Source organism: Panthera tigris, chromosome D3 (assembly GCF_018350195.1).
Source record: "Panthera tigris isolate Pti1 chromosome D3, P.tigris_Pti1_mat1.1, whole genome shotgun sequence".
NCBI lineage: Eukaryota > Metazoa > Chordata > Mammalia > Carnivora > Felidae > Panthera > Panthera tigris.
This window is the reverse complement of record NC_056671.1, coordinates 7422550-7444535: the sequence shown is the minus strand read 5'-3', so window position 1 is coordinate 7444535 and position 21986 is coordinate 7422550. Positions and strand designations below refer to the sequence as shown.

The 21986-nt window shown below is 45.4% G+C and overlaps 1 protein-coding gene across 1 annotated transcript in view; it reads left to right on the top strand.

Moving 5' to 3' along the window:
* Positions 1–21986, top strand: part of CFAP251 (cilia and flagella associated protein 251) — a 66795-nt gene that overhangs the window by 4266 nt on the left and 40543 nt on the right. Inside the window, exons 5-11 of the mRNA XM_042962186.1 lie at positions 3351–3491; positions 5503–5612; positions 12104–12215; positions 12473–12553; positions 17612–17689; positions 19204–19254; positions 21424–21638. Coding sequence (XP_042818120.1) covers positions 3351–3491; positions 5503–5612; positions 12104–12215; positions 12473–12553; positions 17612–17689; positions 19204–19254; positions 21424–21638 — 788 coding nt within the window. The remainder of the gene's footprint in view (positions 1–3350; positions 3492–5502; positions 5613–12103; positions 12216–12472; positions 12554–17611; positions 17690–19203; positions 19255–21423; positions 21639–21986) is intronic.

Sequence of the window (21986 nt, the reverse complement as noted above, 5' to 3'; positions counted from 1 at the left end):
GTGAGTGTGTGCACACACACACCATGACACCCATTAGTTTTTGTTCTCTTTACCAGTGACAGATTCTGCATGTCTGCAGAGTATTTTTCTACTTCATATATCTTGGAGGATTTTTTTTTCTATCAGTGAATGTAGATCCATTTCCTCGTTAAAAATTTGTTTTAATTTTTTTAAATGTTTATTCATTTTTGAGAGACAGGGAGAGACAGTGGGTGAAGGGCAGGGAGAGAGGGAGACACAGAATCTGAAACAGGCCCCAGGCTCCGAGCTGTCAGCACAGAGCCAGACACAGGGCTTGAACTCATGAATGGTGAGATCATGACCTGAGCCGAAGTCGGACACTCCACTGACTGAGCCACCCAGGTGCCCCTAAAAAAATGTTTTTTAATGTCTATTTATTTTTGAGAGAGAGACAGAGCGTGATTGGGTGAGGGACAGAGAGAGAGGGAGACACAGAATCCGAAGCAGGCTCCAGGCTCTGAGCTGTCAGCACAGAGGCTGGAACTCAAGAAATGTGAGATCATGTCCTGAGCCGAAGTTGAACGCTTAACCAACTGAGCCACCCAGGTGCCTGCCCCCATTTCTTCATTTTAAATTCAGGCATTTCCCTATTATTGATGGCCATTTATGTTCCTTCTGATTTCGTGTTCTCACTAGAGGTGCTTCAGTGAGCGTGCTTCTGAATCTCTCTCTGTGCCCGTGGCACCCTCCGTTTCCTTTGGGGTCCCCTGCCTCATCCCAAAGGCCTGGAGTGGCCCATGGGGCTCATGGACACTGTCTCCAGCCAAGAAAGAAGGGTATCCTGCATTCATGAGAGGGGATCTTGTGACTGTCAAATGTAGTGAAATCTGGTTTTGACAATAACGTTTTGTTTTCATGTTTTACGGGAAAAGATTGCCATAAGAGATGGCTATCTTCGTGATTGGTCACCATGAGTGCAAAATGCAATGAATACTGTGTGGTTTCAATTAATGGGAGCACTGCTTGACAAGGAAGTTCTGTTAATGCCGAATGAACGAGTTACTAAAAATCTCTAATCACTTAGCCATCGCTTTAGACAACACCACATTCGATTAATTGGCCTTAGTTAATTTTTTTTAAGCTTACTTATTTTGAGAGAGCGCATGTGAGCTGGGGAGGGGCAGAGAGAGAGACAGAGAGAGAGCGAGAATCCCAAAGACTCCGAGCTGTCAGCGCAGAGCCGGACCCGGGGCTCAATCCCACAAACTATGAGATCATGATCTGAGCCGAAATCAAGAGTTGGATGCTTAACCAACTGAGCCACCCAGGCGCCTGGTGTTAGTTAATTTTTTAAATGGACTGGTTTTTTGTTTTTGTTTTTTTTTAAGTAATCTCTACACCCAGTGTGGGGCTGGAACTCATGACCCTGAGATCAAGAGTCGCACACTCTACCGACTGAGCCACCACCGGGCACCCCTAAATGGACTGTATTTTTGAGGAGTTTAGGTTTATAGCAAACTGAATGAAAAATAGAATTCCCTTCTACTCCCTTGTGACTCCTCCATGCCTAGGTTCTCCTTTCATTAATATCTTGCATTAGCATGGGACATTTGTCACAGTTGATGAGCCGATGTTGATCTGTTGTTGTTATTTTTTTAATGTTTGTTTATTTATTTTGAGAGAGGGAGAGAGAGCAAGAGAGAGACAGAGCGAGTGAGCGGGGGAAGGGCAGAGAGAGAGAGAGAGGGAGAGAGAGAATCCCAAGCAGGCTCCACACTGTCCACGCAGAGCCTGACACGGGGCTCAAACTCACGAATGGTAAGACCATGGCCTGAGCCGAAATCAAGAGTCAGCTGCTTAATCCACTGAGCCCCCCCATCTTAACCATTTTTAAGTATACAGTGTAGTAGTAAGTACTTTCACGCTGAGGTGCAACCACTGCCTGGAGCTCATCTTGCAAAACCGAAACTCCCTACCCATTGAACAACAACTCCCCATTCCCCAGCCCGGCCCCTGGTAACCGCCGTTCTACTTTCTGTCTCTGTGGATCTGACTCCTCCTCTAGGGACCTCATGTAAGTGGAATCCTACAGTGTTTGTCTTGCTGTGACTGGTGGATTTCACTTACACGGTGTCCTCCAGGTTCATCCATGTCGTAGAGTGTGTCAGAAACTCGTTCCTTTTGAAGACTGAATGATATTCACATTTTGTTTGTCCATTCATCTGTCAATGGACACTTGGGTGGCTTGGCTTTTTTTTTTTTTTTTTTTTAATGTTTACTTAGTTTTGAGAGAGAGAGAGACAGAGTACAAGCCAGGGAGGGGCAGAGAGAGAGAGGGAGACACAGAATCTGAGCTGTCGGCACATGGCACCATGCATATAAAGCGTTTAATGTAGTTCGGAACATACAGGGCGGCTCATATGAGGAACAGCTCAGGTTCTGAGCTATCGGCACATGGCCCAGTGGGGCTCGAACTCACAGACCATGAGATCATGACCTGAGCCAAAGTCGGTTGCTTAACCAATTGAGCCACCCAGGCGGCCCTACCTTTTGGCTTTTGTGAAAGATGCTGCTATGAGCCTGGGTGTATGAATGTCTCTTTGAGACCCTGCTTTCAGTTCTTTTAGGTGCGTGCCCAGAAGTGTGCTTGCTGCATTACGTGGTAATTCTGTTTTCAAGTTTTTGAGGAGTCCCCTTGGTGTGTCCGTAGCAGCTGCACCATTTCACATTCCCACCAGGAGTGCACCATGGTCCCGATTCCTCTACATCCTCATGAAATTTACCCTCAAGCATTTTTTGTTAAGTTTTTTTTTATTTATTTTGAGAGAGAGAGCAAGCAGCGTAGGGTTGGAGAGAGAGAGAATCCCAAGCAGGCTTTGCACCAGCAGCGCTCAAACCCACGAGCTGTGAGATCATGACTTGAGCCCAAACCAAGAGTCGGATGCTTAACCGACTGAGCCACTCAGGCACCCCAGAATTTACCTTTTAAGTGTACAGTTCATCGGTCTTTAGCCTGTTCACAAGGGTGTGCAACCATTACCACTATGCAATTCCAGAACATTTTCATCCCCCCCAAGAGAAATCCATCCCCCTTGGCAGTCACTCCCCACCCCCTCTTCCAGCCGCCCCGCAGCCGCTCATCTACCTTCTGTCTCTGTGGATGGAGTCACACACTCTGCGGACCTGTGTGTCTGGCCTCTTTCAGAGTCATGGCTTCAAGGGTCATCCACACTGTAGCACGTGGCTGAGGACTTTCTTGAAGTGATTTCTCCTCTTTGGACTGATGATGTGGAATCTTTCTCCTCCAGAGACTGTGCCAGGAGCGCCTAGCATCCTAGCTCTGGCCTCGGCACACTTAGTGTCTTGCTGGTTTTACCTTTGTCTTCCAGACCTTGACCTGGTCTTTTGGCTGGAACAGTTCTCTTCCTGTTTACTATATTCGAGATGAAAGCCAGAGAGTTCTTCTGTATGTCTGCGCTCACACCGCGGTCATCTACAACGTTTTCAATAATAATCAGCACCATCTTCAGGTACGCAAGGTTTCTGGTTTTTGTTTTTCGTTTTGTTCTGTTTTTACCACAAGCAAAAGAGGTGGTTTTTCACTAGACTACAGCATTTTGGTTTTTGCTGCAAGGGCTGACTTCATTATATCACCATCGTGTTTTCCTACCTCTCTTCTGAACTATAGCAAATCTTGTCTTTAGAAACACATTTTATTACTCATTGTCTGTCTGATCCTAATCAGAATCAATTAACAAATAGCAATTGCTTTTAATTTTATAGCAACAAGAATTTAAAGCATTTGTATTTTTTTTTTTCTGCATTTCCCTAAAAATGTGGTCAGGATAGATCATGTTGTCTCCACACATCTGGGGGGAACACAAAAGGCTTCAGCAGGGATTCGAACCCTTTGCAGGTTTAAAAGGGCATTCGTTGATCCTTATAATCATGCTGAGAAGTGGGTGTTCATATTCCCATTGTACAGAAGAAAAAGCAAAGGCTCAGAGCAGGTTAACTGACTTGCCTGAGCCTGCACATGAAGCCAGGTCTTGAATCCAGGTCCCCTGACTTGAAAGTATTGAGTAGGTTGGTTTTGTCCTGTCCTGTCCCCCCCACTTGAACACCTTTATTTGTTTTCAGCGCCCTCTGTGCCTCCCCAAGTGTCCCACATGCCTGCCTTCCCCTCCGTTCCTGACATTTTCTGCTTCCTCCGTTCCTGACATTTTCATCATTTACCTGACCAAATGTCTTCCTTTTTTGGACTTCTCGGACTTTCCACTTATTAACCCGATGAACAGTTCCATGTTACCCTTTTCAATGGACATATATTTTAATAAGGACCTGCTTTAATCAATACCTAGGTCAAAAACATCACAAAGGATTTTCCCATAGTCCGTTGTGCCAGGGATCCAAGCCATGTGGGTGCAGCTGGAAAAAGTTGCTCTCTAGAAGGCCAGGAATACACACGAAACCAGCCAGCACCACCCTGCGGAGCTCAGTTGAGTGTGTGGGACTGCGCACAGTGGTAATGGCACAGGGAGAAGGGAGAGCTGGTGTCTGCAGAGTCAGGAAGAAGCGGGAGTGGGCAGAGGGGCTGAGAAATGGGGACAATGCCAGGCAGGTCAGAGTGAGCTGGCTGGGAAAGGCCTTGACCATTCATTCATTCATTCATTCCACAGATATTTCTCATAACATCTGTTGCAGATTCTGGGTCTGTAGTCATGAAGAAAACAGATCCAGTCCCCCCCACCTTGTGGAGCTTATAGTCTCATAAATACATAACTATGAATTATAACAAGCACTCCAAAGGAAATGTGGGAATGCTATAGGGGAGAGGTCAAGAGTGAGAGCCGGACCTCAGATTGGGTTGCCTGGGAATGCAGACATGCCCTTCATGCCGAGATCTGACTGATGAAAATGAATCAACCAGGGACAGGTTGGGGAGGAGCATTCTAGACTGAGTTTGCAGGCCTGTGCGTGGGGCCCAGAAAGGAGGCCAGGATGGCTGGTGCAGAGTGAGCGAGGGAAGATGAAGAAGGGTGGAAATAGGCTATTTCCTGGCAGGGAGCACTACCGTTTTTTTCTGTGTTTCCAGAAGATTCCTGAGTTACCGGGAAAGGATTATAGGGGGCTGGGAATGAAAGCAGATAGACCAGCGAGGAACCTTTTGCTCCAGAGCTGCTCAGTGACCTGATGTGGACACTGTTTTAGGGCGATGAGGCCGGCAGGGAGCTTCCAGGGGACTAGGCAGAACCCCAACATTTATTCTCAACCTGGGTTCAGAGTGGGGGACATGCCTATACCTGTAGGACACCCCTGTTCTTGTGGGCAGTGGGGCTTATCCAGGTGTTTCGAGGGGGAGCAAACTTGAACGCCGCTGGCTATGGAGAAATGCCAGGGAAAGCCAGTGGGCATGGAATTTTCAGCCAGATGAACCTGGACGGGGAGCTCCGTTCTCTCTGGGGCCCCAGTCACTCCTACCAGTGCCAAGCCTGGGCCGTGTCCTTGAGGTTTCAAAACATTTTCTCTCCATTTCTGCAGGGCCACCCCAATGTGATCTCCTGCCTCTGCATCAGTGAAGATAGGCGGTGGATTGCCACGGCCGACAAAGGGCCCAACTGCCTGATAATTATATGGGACTCCTTCACAGGGTAGGCTTGGAGCCACCATGCTTTCTCCTACTTAGTGTCCTGTGTCTGCCACTGTGGGCAGGACGGACGAGCGATCTGGCCTGGGCGTGCAGAAACCAGTGATGGGATGCAGGGTGAGGGGCTAGGGGACCTGGGGGAGGCTGGCCATCTTGTTGCCTTGAGTGACATTACCTTGGTGAATTTCCCGTTTACGATTCTTGGCTCCCGAGGCCCAGAAACCTGGTTTGGCGGTGTCCCAGAGTAGACGGGGCTGAGGGAGGTTAACTCACACAAACCCAGCTTGGAGGCCCAGAGAAGTGAAGTGACTTTCCCCACCTGCAAAAGGAAGAGGCTAATCATACCTACTGTTTTAGTTTTCTTGGGATGCTCTAAGAAATTACCACACACCGAGGGGCCTAAAATAACAGCAAGTTACTCCCTCACAGTTCATGAGGCTGGAAGTCTGAAACCAGGGTGCCTGCAAGGGTGGTCCCTTCTGGGCCTCCGAAGGAGAATCTGTTCCAGGCCTCTCTCCCAGCTGCTGGTGGTGGCTGGCAGCCCTTGGCAGTCCTTGGCTGGTAGACTGATCCCTCTAGTCTCTGCCTCTGTCTTCACATGGCATTTTCCCCTGTGTATCTCTTTGTGTCTTCTCTTCTGTGAATTCAGCAGTCATTGAATTTAGGGTTCATCCTAATCCAGTAGGACTTCATCTTAACAAACTACCCCTGCTAAGACCCTATCCCACATAACGCTCACATTCTGAGGTTCTGGGTGGACATGACTTTTGAAGGGGGCCCTTCAACCCACTACACTTACCTTACAGGACTGTCATAGAGGCCAGTAGAGCACGGTACCTGGCCCGTGACGGATGTTTATATGTGAGTTTTCTTTCTTAATTCCTGGTCCTAGAGGCAGAGAGCAGTGCGGGATTAGTTGACAAGATTGTAAGGCTCTGGTTGGGAGTGGACGAGTCCAGTTGGGCTAGATTAGGAAGAAGGTGTGTTTAATGCTCTGGAGTGTTCTGGAAAGTTATATTGGATCTTCTAAGACACAGGTCCCCAGGTGACTGGTGACCTGGATAGGGCCATGTTACCTAACCCTGGTCCTCATCTTACTGGACATCTCAGTGGCATTTGACACTCTTCATTTCCTTGGCTTCTCTGATACCACGTCCTCTGGTTCTCATCCGACTTACTGCCTCTTCCTTCTCAGACTCTTCTGAGTCTCGCTTCCTCTGGCCTTTCCTTGGCCACGGCCTGAGGATGCTTTGGTATTGTTCTCCAACCAGGAAGCAGCAGACCTGGGACTTGAAACCACACTGTCTTCATTTCAATGCCACCTCAATATTGGGGCACCTGGGTGGCTCCGTCAAATAAGCGTCTGACTTTGGCTCGTGTCATGATCTCAGGATTCGTGAGTTCGAGCCTCGCGTCGGGCTGTCTGCTATCAACGCAGAGCCCACTTCAGATCCTCTGTCCCCCTCTCTATCTGAACTTTCCCCACCACCTCTCTCTCTCAAAAATGAATAAGCATTAAAAAATAACCACCTCAACACTTCCTGTTTTCACTGATGAGGAAGCTGCCGGAGAACATTCCACCTGGATGTCCCATGGGTATCTCCTGCTAAAATGTCCCCAAGCCCTGTTGTATCTCTTCCCGGGTGCCCCTGCCCACCCTCTCTGGCCCGGCCGGCCTCCTTCTCTCCAGCTTCACTCTTGCAGTCCAGCCTCCGGGACACTGATTTTGTCTTATTGTAGTAAAAATACATAACATAACATTGACCATCTTAATGACTTTTAAATGTATAATTCAGTGACATTCATTGCATTCACAGTGTTATGCACCCATCACCACCATTTCCAGAACATTTTCATCACCCCCCCCAAACAGAAACTCTGTGCCAGTGAGCTCCCCCTTCTCCCTCCCAACAGCCCCTGATCTGCTTCCTGTCTCCATAGATTTGCCTGTTGCTAGTTCATGTCAGTGGACTTGCCCGTGGCTTTTTGCATCTGCCTTCTCTCTCTCAGCATGTTTCCAAAGTTCTGCCGTGTGGTAGCTTGACCCAATGCTTCCTTTCTTTTTCTAGCTGCTCGAGATTCTGTTGCATGGATATACCAGTTCTGCTTATTTGTTCACCTGTTGATTTTTAAAAATCACTTTATTTATATTTTTTAGATGTTTATTTATTTATTTTTTAGAGAGAGAGTGAGCAGGGGAGGGGCAGAAGGGGAAAGAGCAAGAGAATCTCAAGCAGGCTCCACACCGTCAGCACAGAGCCCGATGCGGGGCTGGAGCTCGTGAACCATGAGGTCGTGACCTGAGCCAAAACCAAGAGTCAGACACAGCCAGTGACTGAGCTACCCTGGCACTCTTAAAAATCATTTTATTAAAAAAACATTTTTTAAATGTTTATTTATTTTTGAGAGAGAGAGAGAGACAGAGACAGAGACAGAGCATGAGTGGAGGAGGAGTGGAGTGGAGGAGTGGAGGAGAGAGAGGGAGACACAGAATCTGAAGCAGGCTCCAGGCTCTGAGCTGTCAGCACAGAGCCCGATGCGGGGCTCGAACTCACGAGCTGTGAGATCATGACCTGAGCCGAAGTCGGATGCTTAACCGACTGAGCCACCCAGGTGCCCCTTTTTTTTCCTTTTTTAAAAAAAAGTTTATTTATTTTGAGAGAGAGAGAGCAAACACGGGTGGGGGAGGGGCAGAAAATGAGGAGACAGAATCCCAAACAGGCTCTGTGCTGTCAGCACAGAGTCTGACACGGGGCTTGAACTCATGAACCGCAAGATCATGACCGAGCCAAAGTCAAGAGTCAGATGCTTAACCCACAGAGCCTCCCAGGCACCTCCTCCTTTTTTTTTTTTTTTTTAAAGAGAGAGCATGAGCTGGGGAAAATGGCAGAGGGAGAGAGAGAGAAAAAAAGAAAGAGAGAGAGAAAGAGTCTTAAGCAGGCTCAAAGCTCAGTATGGAGCCTGATGTGGGGCTCAATCCCACGACCCTGGGGTCATATCCGAGCCAAAATCAAGAGTCGGATGCTCAACCAACTGAGCCATCCGGGTGCCCCGTCTCCATAGCATTTTGAGTGTGATCTTTTCCCAAACACAGAATCTGATTGTGTTTCTCGCCTGCTTAAAACCATTCAGAGGCCGGCCATTGCCGGCCCAGCCTGTGTCACAGGGAATACGCACCTTGATTCATAGCCATGGGAGCAGGTCCCCTAGAAAGTGAAATTCCCCGTCTATATGACTGGCTGTCATCTGTGGCTGTCACATACTTTCAGCTGCAAGTACTGGGACATCTGCCTTAACACACGAGGGAGCGTTTTTATATCCCGTGAGAGAGAGTCCACAGGTAGGAGGGGGGCCCCTCGTGTGTGTCTCTTCTCTGAAGCCGTTGCTCACGGCTCCCCTTCCCCAGGCACCGCTGGCCCCTTAGACAGTGTTTATTCTTTGCTTCTCTCTTGCTTGTAAAGCTGTCTCCCTCACCAGACTGGGGGCGGCTCTGGCAGCGATATTTTTTCCCAGTTACAAAGTAAAGTGCGTCTGTGCTTAGCAATTCAGTATGTCGATATGAGTTTATGATATAGGAAATGATGACTTTGGGGCCCAGAAAAGATTATTTGGTTTTAGAGTTAATGTTCACTTTATTAAAGTTATAAACTAAAAGCCACAGTTTTTCCTTAAGCCTTTTGCTCAACTTATAAATCTTACTGCTTTTATAAATCTAGCACATTTTTGCAATTGCCTTTAAGGGGGTTTTGATTAATGTTTGGCCCCACTCACAAATTTGATTATTAACTCCTTTTAAGCATTTTTAAACTGCACTTAGAAATTGAATATATTTGGTTTTATCTTTAAGTTCTTTAGTAGTCTTACTAAAAAATAAACCCTTCACCCGTACTTAAGTAATTCTTATAAGTCTAATAAATTAGACATAACTATGGCAAATTTTAAGTTCTCATAAGTAGTCTAATATTGTTTATAAACCCAGTGCGATTTGAATTTGAAATCGTAAGTCTAAATCAACTACAGACCTTAAATTAGAATCACAAATCTAATCCATCAGAGACTCTGAGATGTTAAGTTCTCCTAAACATCACCCATTCCTAAACAAAATGACCAAATTCTCTTACCACCGATACGTTTGTGGTACAGGCCCGACCGACATCATCGTCCCTAGGTTGAATTCTGAATATCCACAGGGACAAGACGCTTTTCCCCACTAAGGGCATCGCCGTGGCATTTGTAGTAATAACAGGACTGCCTCCCAAGTGAATTTGGGGGGTACTTCCCAGGGTGAGGAAATCTTCTTGAGTGACAGGGAACCGGCCAGGTCCTCAGCCGGGGCAGACACTTGGTCCCAGCCAGTTGGGTGACAAGGGCTCTATAATGAAAAACAATGGGGAACCATCAGTCCCTGTCCCTACCACCTCCTCTTCACCTCTAGGGCAAGTCAGGGCCCCCCCCCGCTCCACTGCCCCTCACTTACATCATTCCCATCCTTGCTTCTGCTGTCTCCTGCATTTCTTTGGCTCTCTCTCATATTTAAGTATCTAATTAAATTCCGCTTGTGACAGGCCTTTGCCTACTGCCTACACTTCTGCGGTCTTGCCAGTGACACAGTGCAGAAGTGAGTGAGGATAAACAGACGAAGTCCCTCCTCACCCAAACACACCTTCAGAGTCACCCATGTGTAGTTGGGAGTCCATTCCTCCAGACTTTTCTGTGCACATAAATGCACACACACTCTCCCTCCCTCACTTAGGATGATGCTCTGTATGCTGTTTCACAATTTGCTTTTTTTTTTTTTTTTTTTTTTGCAAAATCTGGACACCTTCCCACATCTACCTCATTCTTTTTAAAAGTAGCATAGTTTTTCATTATGCGGTTATGTCATAATATACTTTTTAATTTATTTTATTTTTGTATTTTATTTATTTACTTATTTTGAAAGAGAGAGAGAGAGAGAGAGAGCGAGCACGAGCAGGGGAAGGGCAGAGAAGCAGAGAGAGAGAATCCCAAGCAGGCTCCGCACTGTCAGTGCAGAGCCTGATACGGGGCTCCAGCTCACGTAGAGTGAGATCATGACCGGAGCCAAAATCAAGAGTCAGAAGCTTAACCGACTGAGTCACCCAGGCGCCCCCTGCCCCACCTGTCATAATATTTTTAAACAATTTCTACATCCATGGATATTGGTGTTGTTTCCAGATTTTTTTTTTTTTTTGCCATTAAAGCCATGCCACAGTGAACATGAGTGTATATTTATCTCTGTTTACTTTTGCTATTATTTTTCTGGGAAAAAGCCATAGCAGGGACATTGTTGGGTCCTAGTGCATATACATTTAAAATTTTGATAGATGCGGTGAAACTGCCATCCCAAAAGCTTGCTGATTTACATTCCCACTTAGGTAGGAGGACACGCGTTTTCCTGGGAGCCTGGGATTGTCATAGGCATCTTTCCCCATATTTTCATCCTTTGTGCCTGGCACAGAATCAGTGCTCAATAACTTCATGAAAGCAGCAAATAGCACATTTACGTGATGATGAATTAGTTTTATTTCTTCATTTTTTTTGAGGTAAAATTCACATAATGTAAAATTAGCCATTTTATTTTGTTATTTTTTATTATTTTATTTTAGAGAGAGAATGCACATGCAGGGGGGAGGGGCAGAGAGAGAGAGAGAGAGAGAGAGAGAGAGAGAGAGAATCTTGAGCAGGCTCCATGCTCAGCTCGGAGCCCGATACGGGGCTCGATCCCACAACCCTAGGATCATGACTTGAGCCAAAATCAAGAGTTGAATGCTCAACTGAGTCACTTAGGCACACCTAAAATTAACCATTTTAAAGTGCAAATCCAGGGGCACCTGGGTGGCGCAGTCGGTTGAGCGTCTGACTTCGGCTCAGGTCATGATCTCACAGCTTATGGGTTTGAGCCCCGCGTCAGGCTCTGTGCCGACAGCTCAGAGCCTGGAGCCTGCTTCGGATTCTGTGTCTCCCTCTCTCTCTGCCCCTCCTTCGCTCATTCTCTGTCTCTCTCTGTCTCTCTCTGTCTCTCTCTCAAAAATAAACAAACATTAAAAAAAATTTTAAGTGTGCGATCCACTGGCACTTAGCACACTTACAGTGTTGTGCTACCACCACCCGTATCTGGCTCCAAAATATTTCCATCCCCCAACAAAGGGAAGCCCGTTCCCCCCTCCCCACGCCCCAGCGGCCACCGATCTGCTTTCTGTCCCTATGGATTTTCTAATTGTGGACATTTCATATTAATGGACTCATACAATATATGGTCTTTGTGACCGGCTTCTCGCACGTTGCAGGATGCTTTCGGGGCTCACTCATGGTACACTTGGGTCAGTGCACCAGGCCTTTTTAGGGCCGAGTCACCATCCGTTGTATGCCTGGACCACATTTCGTTTCTCCATAGCTGTTATGCTTTTGAAATGAGTCCGTCTGGGAAGCAAGGCAGACCTCAGCAAATGCTCGTTCCCCGGTCCTGTTTTGCAGCATTCCTGTGCACACGATATTTGACAGCTGCCCGGAAGGCAACGGCATCGGGGCCATAGCCATCACCCGGGACGCCAAGTACCTGGCAACCATCTCAGATGCTGAAATCCAGGTACAAGGCCCTTCGGGTCGGCCTTGGTGGGCTGGCTGGCCTGTCGTGCGTCCCGGTGGGCAGCTCTGCTCAGGCCACACGACGTGTGTGATGCTCTCGTGACCGGACTCCTTGGCCCCTTGTCAGGGGCTCTCTGCCTGTGGCTCGGCTCACAGTGCCGTCCTCAGTTCACCGAAGTTACAGGGTTACCACGGCAGGTGTGGAGTACTTCAGCAGCCTTCAGGACCTTTCTCATTCTCCTCTATCTGCTGTTACAGAAAGTTTGCATCTGGAGGTGGACATTAGCAGTGGAAACGCCAGCGTGTACTCTTGACCTTCCCAAAGAGTATGGGTTTCAGGTGAGCTCAACTGAAGTCTGTAAAGCTCTGCCCGCAGCGACGCCGAGCCCAGGTCAAAACCTACTTTCTGTTTTACTAGTTTTGTTACGGTGCACTAGAGGTCGTAAAGAAACAAAACAAAACACTTTCATCTCCATGATCTCGTTTTATTTTTGAGGCTAGTGGCAGTATTTTTCTGAGCACTTGTTACGTGCCAGATTCTGCCAAGTTCTTTACATACAATCCATGCAAACATGCTGGGTCGGAGTCGTGACTTTAGTAAGGCCTGTGGAATGCTACTATTGTTAGATGATTTGTCTGAAGTCACCAGCTAGCAGCCGTTCTTACTCTAGAGGCATGCTCTTAGCTGCTCTTCATATCCGGGAGTTGTTATTAATCTCGGTTTGCTTGAAGTGACTTGCCAAGGGCACCCACAAAGTTTACCCTGCTGTGCTGCATTGTCTTACTCATATTGCATCCTTCATTCATCGCACGCTTGCTGAGAGCCTACTATGCACCAGACACCGTGCAAACTGCCTACCTGGCTTGCAGGACCTGGAACCCAGTCAGAGGGTCTGGGTGACTAGGCTCAGCCAGGCACACACCATACCGCAGCCTTATGTCCATTTCTCTCCTTCTGCCCACCCCCCCAACTTTCCTCCGCTTCCCTGGAAAAAACTTCCTTTTTTTAAAATTTATTTTTTATTTTTTTATTTTTTAAAATTTACATCCAAATTAGTTAGCATATAGCATATAGTGCAACAATGATTTCAGGAGTAGGTTCCTTAATGCCCCTTCCCCATTCAGCCCATCCCCCCTCCCACACCCCTTCCAGCAACCCTCAGTTTGTTCTCCATAGTTACGAGTCTCTTCTGGTTTTTCCCCCTCCCTGTTTTTATATTATTTTTGTTTCCCTTCCCTTATGTGAAAAAACTTCCTTACATGTTTTCTAAGCTGAGCTGATAGGGTAGCCGCCACCCCATGTGGGTTTCTCAATTGGGGCAAAAAATGCCTCTGAGATTTTGATAGAGACTGCAAGGAATCTGTAGATCGCTTTGGGTAGTTACTGTTCTCAGAACAATCCACGGGCACGAGATGTGTTTCCATTTACTTACGTCTTCTTGAATTTCCTTCAGCAGTGTTTTATAGTTTGCAGTGTACAAATCTTTCACCTCAATTTATTCCGAAGTATTTTTATGCTATTGTAAGTGGGTCCATTTTCTTTTTCTTTAAAAAAAAATTTTTTTTTTAATGTTTATTTATTTTTGAGAGGTAGAGCATGAGCAGGGGAGGGGCAGAGAGAGAGTGAGACACAGAACCCGAAGCAGGCTCGAGGCTCTGAGCTGTCGGCACAGAGCCTGATGTGGGGTTTGAACCCACGAACCGTGAGATTGTGACCAGAGCTGAAGTTGGGTGCTCAGCTGACTGAGCCCCCGCCGGGCGCCCCCGTGGATCCATTTATTTTCTTAATCTCCTTCTCGGATTCCTCATTGCTAGTCCTGTGTACAGAAACTCAGCTTATTTTGTGTCCTGAAACTCTGCTGAGTACCTGCGGCTACTTAAGTTTAAGTCCATTGAAATGAAAGAAAACTACAAATTCATTTCCTCAGTGTCACTACATTCCAAGTACTCATTAGCCACATGTGGCTAGTGGCCGCCGCTTTCGACGGCGCAGATTATCGAACGTCTCCATCTTAAGGTAAAGTGCTATCGGGCAGCATTGCAGACAGCCCTAGGCCTGGATGGACTCCCCCCACAGCCTGCTCTGCGTCCCGACTGAGCAGGCTGGACGTGGCTGGAGAGAACCACCCAACTAAGCCGATTCCTTTTACTTGGCATCGAGCCACAAATGTGGAGGGAGCTCTCAGCACTGCCTGGCCATTCTAGTAGGCTGTCTTTTTGGTTTCTAGAGACAACAGTGTCACATCGTCTCCTCCTTCCTCTTCGGTCCTTTCTCTTTACTCTCAGCTGATGGTTTCTCTCATTTTTCATTGAGAAACTGAGAGCCATTGGATACAAACACTGGCCTGCTCTCACCCCCAGGCCTACAACCTGCCTTCAACCTACCACCTTCTCTTATCCCTCTCTCTGCTTGAGAGCCGGCTGCACTGGATCCCTCCCCACTCACGCGGCCCTCGCCTGCAGTGATCAGCTCTCCCTCTGCTGGGTGGTTACCCCCTCCACAAACACACGGGCTTCAGTGTCACTCTTCTTTGGAGAAGAAGCCGCCTCTGACGGTTCATGTCCCTCCAGCTCTCGCCCGCTGCGCCTCTTCACGGTAAAACGTCTGAGAATGACTGTCCGCACTTGCTTTCTTCCTTCTTTATCTTTTTTGTGCCCCAAACATTTGGTCTCTTTATGTTTTCATTGCTAAATAAGGTGTCCGTGTAAAATGTGTACATTGTAAGGAAGAGAACGAAATGTACCTGTGTGCTCACTGGTGGGTCAAGTAAGAGGACATCATCCAAACCCTGAGTCCCTTTGTCCCCCTTCCCCAATCTCATCTCCAGCCTTGCTTCCCAACTTAACCAGTGTCCCAGGTTTTGTGTTACCCATTCCCTTGCTTGCCTTTACACTTTTCCCCAGCAATGTACGTAGCCCTCCGTACTATCCTATTTTGTTTCACCTGTTTTAATCTGTACATATTTGGAGTCATAACTGCTTCATTCTCTCCGCCTGGTTTCTGAGATTCATCCGTGTTGATTATTGAGCTGTAATTCATCCGTTCTCACTGCTGTGTAGTTTCTCCTCGTTTGAGTACAATACAGCTCATTTATCGTACAGTCGATGAAGATTTTGGTGTTTTTCATCTGTCTTCCGCCCACCCACAGATCTACCGAAACTGTCCTTATCACAGTCGCTGGTGATACAGCGACCAAGTCAGATGAGCACTATTAAGTCCTCAGGTGCATCCCTGCCTGGGGGCATTTCCGGCTCTCTCACTGGCCTTCTTTCCCGGGCTCTTCTGTGGGCTCCTCCTCGTTCACTGCCTACCTTCTACGTGTTGGTGGTCCTCAGAGTTTAGTTGTGGGAGCTCCTCCTCTTGCTACACCTTCTTCCCGGCTGTTCTCATCCATTGCCATGGCTTTTAAGTACTCCGTACCCCCCAGGTACATCCCAAAATCCTGCCTCCCTTCTCTGTTTCTACAGCCATCACATCCACCTGCATGACTACAACACCCTCCCATCTGATCTGGGTTCGGTTTTGACGCACTCCTACCAGCCTTCCTGTGGCAGCCAGAGCAGGCAGTTTTTGCTTTTTCTTTTCTTTTCTTTTCTTTTCTTTTCTTTTCTTTTCTTTTCTTTACGATTTACTTGTTTTTGAGAGACAGAGACAGAGCATGAGCGGGGAAGGGGCAGAGAGAGGGAGATACAGAATCTGAAGCAGGCTCCGGGCTCTGAGCTGTCAGCACAGAGCCTGATGAGGGGCTTGAACTCACCAACCCTGAGATCATGACCTGAGCCAAAGTCGGACACTTAGCCCACTGAGCCATCCAGGCGCCCCCAGAGCAGTAGTTCTTAAGCCAAACAAATTATATCCCTCTCTTAAAATCTTTCAGTGACTTCCCATTGGCATGGGAATAAACTTAAACTCCCCCTCCACCTGTCTCCCAACATCTATCTCCTGTTTATTAATGTTTTATTAGTTTCCATACCCTAGAATTGTACAGGAATGGACTCTCTTTGTGGGGGACTCTGGCTTCTTTCACTCAATTTAATTTTTGAGATTCATCCATGTTGTTACATGTTTATTCCTTTATATTATTCTTTGTGTCCTTTATTGAGTTAATGCTGAATGGTAGTCGTGTATTGAGTGGATATGACACAATTTGTTTATCTATTCACTGTTGAAAGACATTTGCATTGTTTTCTTTCTATCTCTAGCTGTTGAAAACAAGGCTGCATGAACTTTCATGCACGAGTCTTTGTAGGGATATATGCTTCCGTTTCTTCTGGTAATTATCTTTGTTTTTGAAGGTTGTTCTCCCTAACTATAGGATTTTAGGTTGGTAGTTATCTTCTTTCAATACTTTCAGGATATTATTCCACTGTCTTCAGACTTACACCATTTCTATTGAGAAGTCAGCTATCAATCTTATTGTTCCTTCCTTTGAAAGCTATGTGTCTTTCCTTCCCCTCCTGCCCCAGTCTGGATGCTTTTATGATTTTCTGTTAGTTTTCAACAGTTGGCTTTTTTTTGTTTTTTTGTAATTTTTAAAAAATATATTAAAAATTTTTTTAATGTTTATGTTTAAGTGGGGGGGGGGGGGTGGGAAGGGCAGACAGAGAGGGAGACAGAATCCAAAGCAGGCTCCAGGCTCTGAGCTGTCAGCACAGAGCCCAATGTGGGGCTTGAACTCAGACTGCGAGATCGTGACCTGAGCCGAAGTCGGACGCTCAACCGACTGAGCCACCTGCTCAGGTGCCCCTGAGCACCTGATGTGTTTCTGGAACCTGTTTTCCAGGGCAACCGGCTACAGCCCTTCACCCCAGGTTGCAGCCAGCCCCTCCCCCCTCCACATACATACCCTGGCAGGACATGTGCCTAAGTCTCCCGAGGGATTTCAGCCGTGTTGTTGCTATTTGATTTAGTTCCTGCATTTCATGGTTTCCTCGCTTCCATAGTTGCTGCAGGGCTCTTTGGGAAGAGAGCCAGGCAACCCGTGCTATTCGCTGCCTTGGCAGGAATCAGAAACTCCTTCCAGTGTTTGGCATTCATTCCAAGTTACCTTGTGGCCTTGTCAAATTTAGAAATGTGGATGCAGCAGTTTTTGTCCAAAAGGACACAGAGTAAAGGTTATTAGTGAATATTGTTCGACTTTTGCTCGTTCCAATTTACAGATGATGAGTTATAATAAATAAGACTAAATGAGAAAGGGAACACATTTGAGACCATTAATTTTAACACTCGATGTTTAGATTATATTCCTGTTGTTTACAAAATGCCATGTCTTTTCTGTTTTATATTCCTATCCAGTTATTTATTATAATAAAAATATTATTTAATTTTAACAGTTTAGCCAGAGAGAAACAGAAAATTTATTGTAATGTAATATATTTCTATACTTTATATTTCAGAACTACCTTATTTTTAATCCAACAAATAATAAAGAATTGGTGAGCAATAGTAAAACACAGGCAATATATTATTTGTGGGTAAGTAGAAATATTTTTGTTTGTCTTAAATATGGGGACAAGTATGTGTTCATTCTCTAAATACAGATATATTGGTAATGTAACAATATAGTATCCACTTAGGAAGCAATAAATATGTATTGAAATGTTTTTTATGTAATTACAATTTTAATTTTAGCCCCACTGGAAATTAGTGCATTAAGTCAGAAACAGATAATTTAAATTTAATTTAATTTATTTAAAAAAAAAATTTTTTTTTTTAACATTCATTCATCTTTGAGAGACAGAGACAGAGCATGAGCGGAGAAGGGGCAGAGAGAGGGAGACACAGAATCCGAAGCAGGCTCCAGGCTCTGAGCTGTCAGCACAGAGCCTGACGCAGGGCTCGAACCCACGAACCGCGAGATCACGACCTGAGCCGAAGTCGGACGCCCAACCGACTGAGCCACCCAGGCGCCCCTTATTTAATTTTTTAAAGTAATGAGTCAAATATTTATTTAAACGTACTTAACAGGTTTAAAATGCGGGGTTTTTCAAGACCTTGGTTTTTATAGATAGGAATTAGCAAACAGATCAGCAATATGTATACTGATACAGGGTGGAATCATGAGATTAAAAAAACATCGAAAGTTAAATATAAACTTACCACAGGACTCAGGAATTCCTAAATGCAAGAGAATGTAAAACAGGCAAGCCGACAAATACTCGCATACAGATGTTCATAGGGCAGCATTATTTGCAATAACCAAGAGGTAGAAGCAAGCCAACTGTCCATCAGCTCATGAATGCAGACCCAATGTGGCAAATCCATACAATGGAATATGATTCAGCGATAAAAAAAGAACGAGGCACTGACACCTGCTGCAATGTGGGTGAATCTCGAAAGCATGGTGATGGTGCTAAATGAAGGAAGCCAGACACAGCAAACCACATGCTGTATGATTGCACTGATATGAAATGTCCAGACCAGGAGAATCCAGGGGACAGAGTGCAGAATGGTGGTTGTTGGGGGCTCCGGGAGCCGCACGTGGGACTGCTTCATGGAGAGGGGGCTTTCTTTCGGGGTGATAAAAGTGTTCTGGGACTAGGAGAGGTGATGGCTGCACAGCATTATTAATGTACTAAATGTCACTGAATTATACACTTTAAAATGGTAAATGGTTAATTTTATGTTATGTGGGTTTTACCTCAGTTAAAAATGCAAAACGAAAACACTGATTGAATGAATCACTGATTTTTCAGTGGTAGTCATTACTTCCAGTATTTATTGTAGCTTTAATGCCTTACAAATGTAGAATTCAGATTTGCATTCATTCCCATTTAAAGTCACAACCATTTGTGGCATTTTTTTTACGCATTTGCTTTTCTTTCAGAATGTTTTCAGATGTTCCTGGAGGCAGCAGGCTCCCTTATCTATAGAGATTGCAAAGCTCTGAGCCTGTTTAGATGCATTTGTTTTGATTTTGTGGTTATATTCTTCTTTTGGAAACCAGGTCCTTTTTTTTAGTGGTGATTATTTTTTCTGTACTTAATAGTGTGAAGAGAGAGATATACTTGCTCACAGTGCCCCACATTTAACAGAAAAAGTGAGTATGCCTGTTCCACTTTTATATGTCAGAGTTTGTGCAGAGTAAATATGTATGTGCGAGCTTAGTTGCTTTGGGCTACTCTTGGTGTCTTGATATTAAACCACTGGGAAATCATTTGAATTTTTTACTTGGGTCCTTCACCATATTGAATTGCCAGCTGAAAATAATGGACTTTTGTTCAAAATAAAATATTATGGAAATGATAGTTGACTACCCTGAGAAAATACCCAAAACAGCGATAGATTTGTGTGTGTGTGTGTGTGTGTGTGTGTGTGTGTGTGTGTGTGTGTGACACAGAATGAAAATTAATTTGGAGTGATATAATAGTTGAACATGAGTGGATCCTTTTTAAGCCACCCAGTTTTCAGAGCAATAAAACCTGATGTGGGGTATTGGGAGGTTTAAGAACCAGGGGGAAGGCAGTGCAGCAGGGGTTGGAGGAAACTGTTTGTCTTGCCTGCTCGCCTCCAGATGTCCCGTCCAAGGTGGAACTGGGGTCCTGTCTCCTACAGCATTTTCTGCATTTGACACCCATGTCACCTGTCCCCGGCGAGCATCTTATGATGTTTCTTCTTTCATTCTTCACTCTTGTTATGATTTATAGGAACTTATTTTTTAAGAGGGCATGCCGAAAAAAAAATATGAGATGGATGAATACAAGGAGAGAATATTCTGTCTGCAAGCTCTTTTTCATAAATCAAAGTTTTCGCAAAATAAAGTCAGTTCTCATTGTTCGTGGCAGTTACGTTGGATCAAGTCTCTGCAGACCTCAGATAGTGAATACGAAGTCATTGCTCCTAGGTGAAATACACTATTAGGTTCCTGCCGGCCTCTGGTCATTAACATTTTCGTCAACAGATAGATGCATAACTTCGTTTTATGTATGTTTTTGTTTAAAGACACCATATTTAATATGTAATGTTGATTCACTAACTTTGACTCACGACCGACAACTCTGGAACATATGCCTGAATGAAGATTATCTCACTCAGGTCTGTCCCCTGGAAGGCACATCGTAGCCTTCCTGCACTCAGGAACGCTACACAGCATTTCAGTATCTTGTTTGGGGCCAGTTTAAGTACTGAAATCGCCAGCAAAAAGCACCTCATAACTGCAAACAACATGGCACTAAACAGACCACGAAAAGGACACTTGTTTACAGTTTGAGAGCTGAAGTAAGGCAGAGCGCATCCTCGCTTGACCTCAGCTAAGAACGTGCGCCTAGGGAGAGTCCAGTTTTTTTTGCCTCTCTGCACACGTGCACGTCCGCAAATGATCATCGAAAGTCCCACAAGGATTGATTTGGGTTATAAATTAATTTCAGCGAGGAGGTGAAGTTGCAGATACAGAACCCACAATGAGGATTGTCTGTAGTTTGAAATGATGAAAATGCCTTGTATTGAATCAGAGCTGCTCTTAGAAAGAACTTGATGCCCTTGCTTAACCAGCTATCGTTTTCCTGACCCTCTTGTGTTCAGGGCAATAGAGGTAAACCGTAGAGTCTTCTCTGTGTAGTTGGGAGAACCGGGCAGCAGACATGCTGTCTTGCATGACAAAATGTGGAGTTTCTTTGATTTACTCATTTGTTAAATATTCACCGTGGGGCTCCACTCACTGCTTTGGGTCCTTTCTATACTTCATCTCTAAGATGTTGCCTAAGAGAGATGGCCTAGTGCCTTATTTTTTGTAGCACACATTTCATAAGGAGTCAGGGGCATTTCTGTACTGTATGGTACTTAATTTCTACTGATGGGAAAAAGGCTATAATTATGAGACTGGGATAATTACTTTATGATATCTTACAACTGGAGCATGCTCACGACAGACATTAGTCTCTTTATCAGTCTCTGAAACCCCTTACTCTGAAAGTAAGAGAAGTTGAACAGGTATAAACAAGTGATTAACCACTCTTTCATTTGATTTAAGCAAACAGTTTAATTAGCACAGTACATAACCCTTCACTTGGCTCTGAGCAAACCTTCAGAGGCTCAGAACTGCCTGCACCCCGGCAATCCACCAGGGAGAGATTTGTTAGTGATTGTTTTGTTTAGATTTTATCTTTTTCCTACTGTATTTCAGTGTAATATTATAAAATGTCATATTGATAAATGTTTTGTTTTATATTTATTACCAACGGTAACTTGTAATCTGTCTTTTGAAACGCAGACGTTCAACAAGCTCGTGGGAAAATTAACCCAGTCAGTCTTTCATTTGAATTTAACACAAATACTCTCAGCAACAATGGAGGGGAAGCTGGTTGTCTGGGACATATACCGCCCCCCATCGTCTGCCTCCGCCTCTCTGGACTTTCCTCATATCAAACCTTGTAAATTGGTTCATTTGCAGAAAGAGGGCATCACTGTGCTTACTACAGTTGATAGGTAATTAACTTAATTAAAAAGTAGCTATCAAGGATTACAAAAGTATTTTAAAACCCTTTTGGATGGGGGCGCCTGGGTGGCGCAGTCGGTTAAGCGTCCGACTTCAGCCAGGTCACGATCTCACGCTCCGTGAGTTCGAGCCCCGCGTCGGGCTCTGTGCTGACTGCTCAGAGCCTGGAGCCTGTTTCCGATTCTGTGTCTCCCTCTCTCTCTGTCCCTCCCCCGTTCATGCTCTGTCTCTCTCTGTCCCAAAAATAAAATAAACGTTGAAAAAAAAAAAAAAAAACCCTTTTGGATGTATACATGTATTTTGTATATGCATAGACTATTTCTGGGGAAATTCGTTAT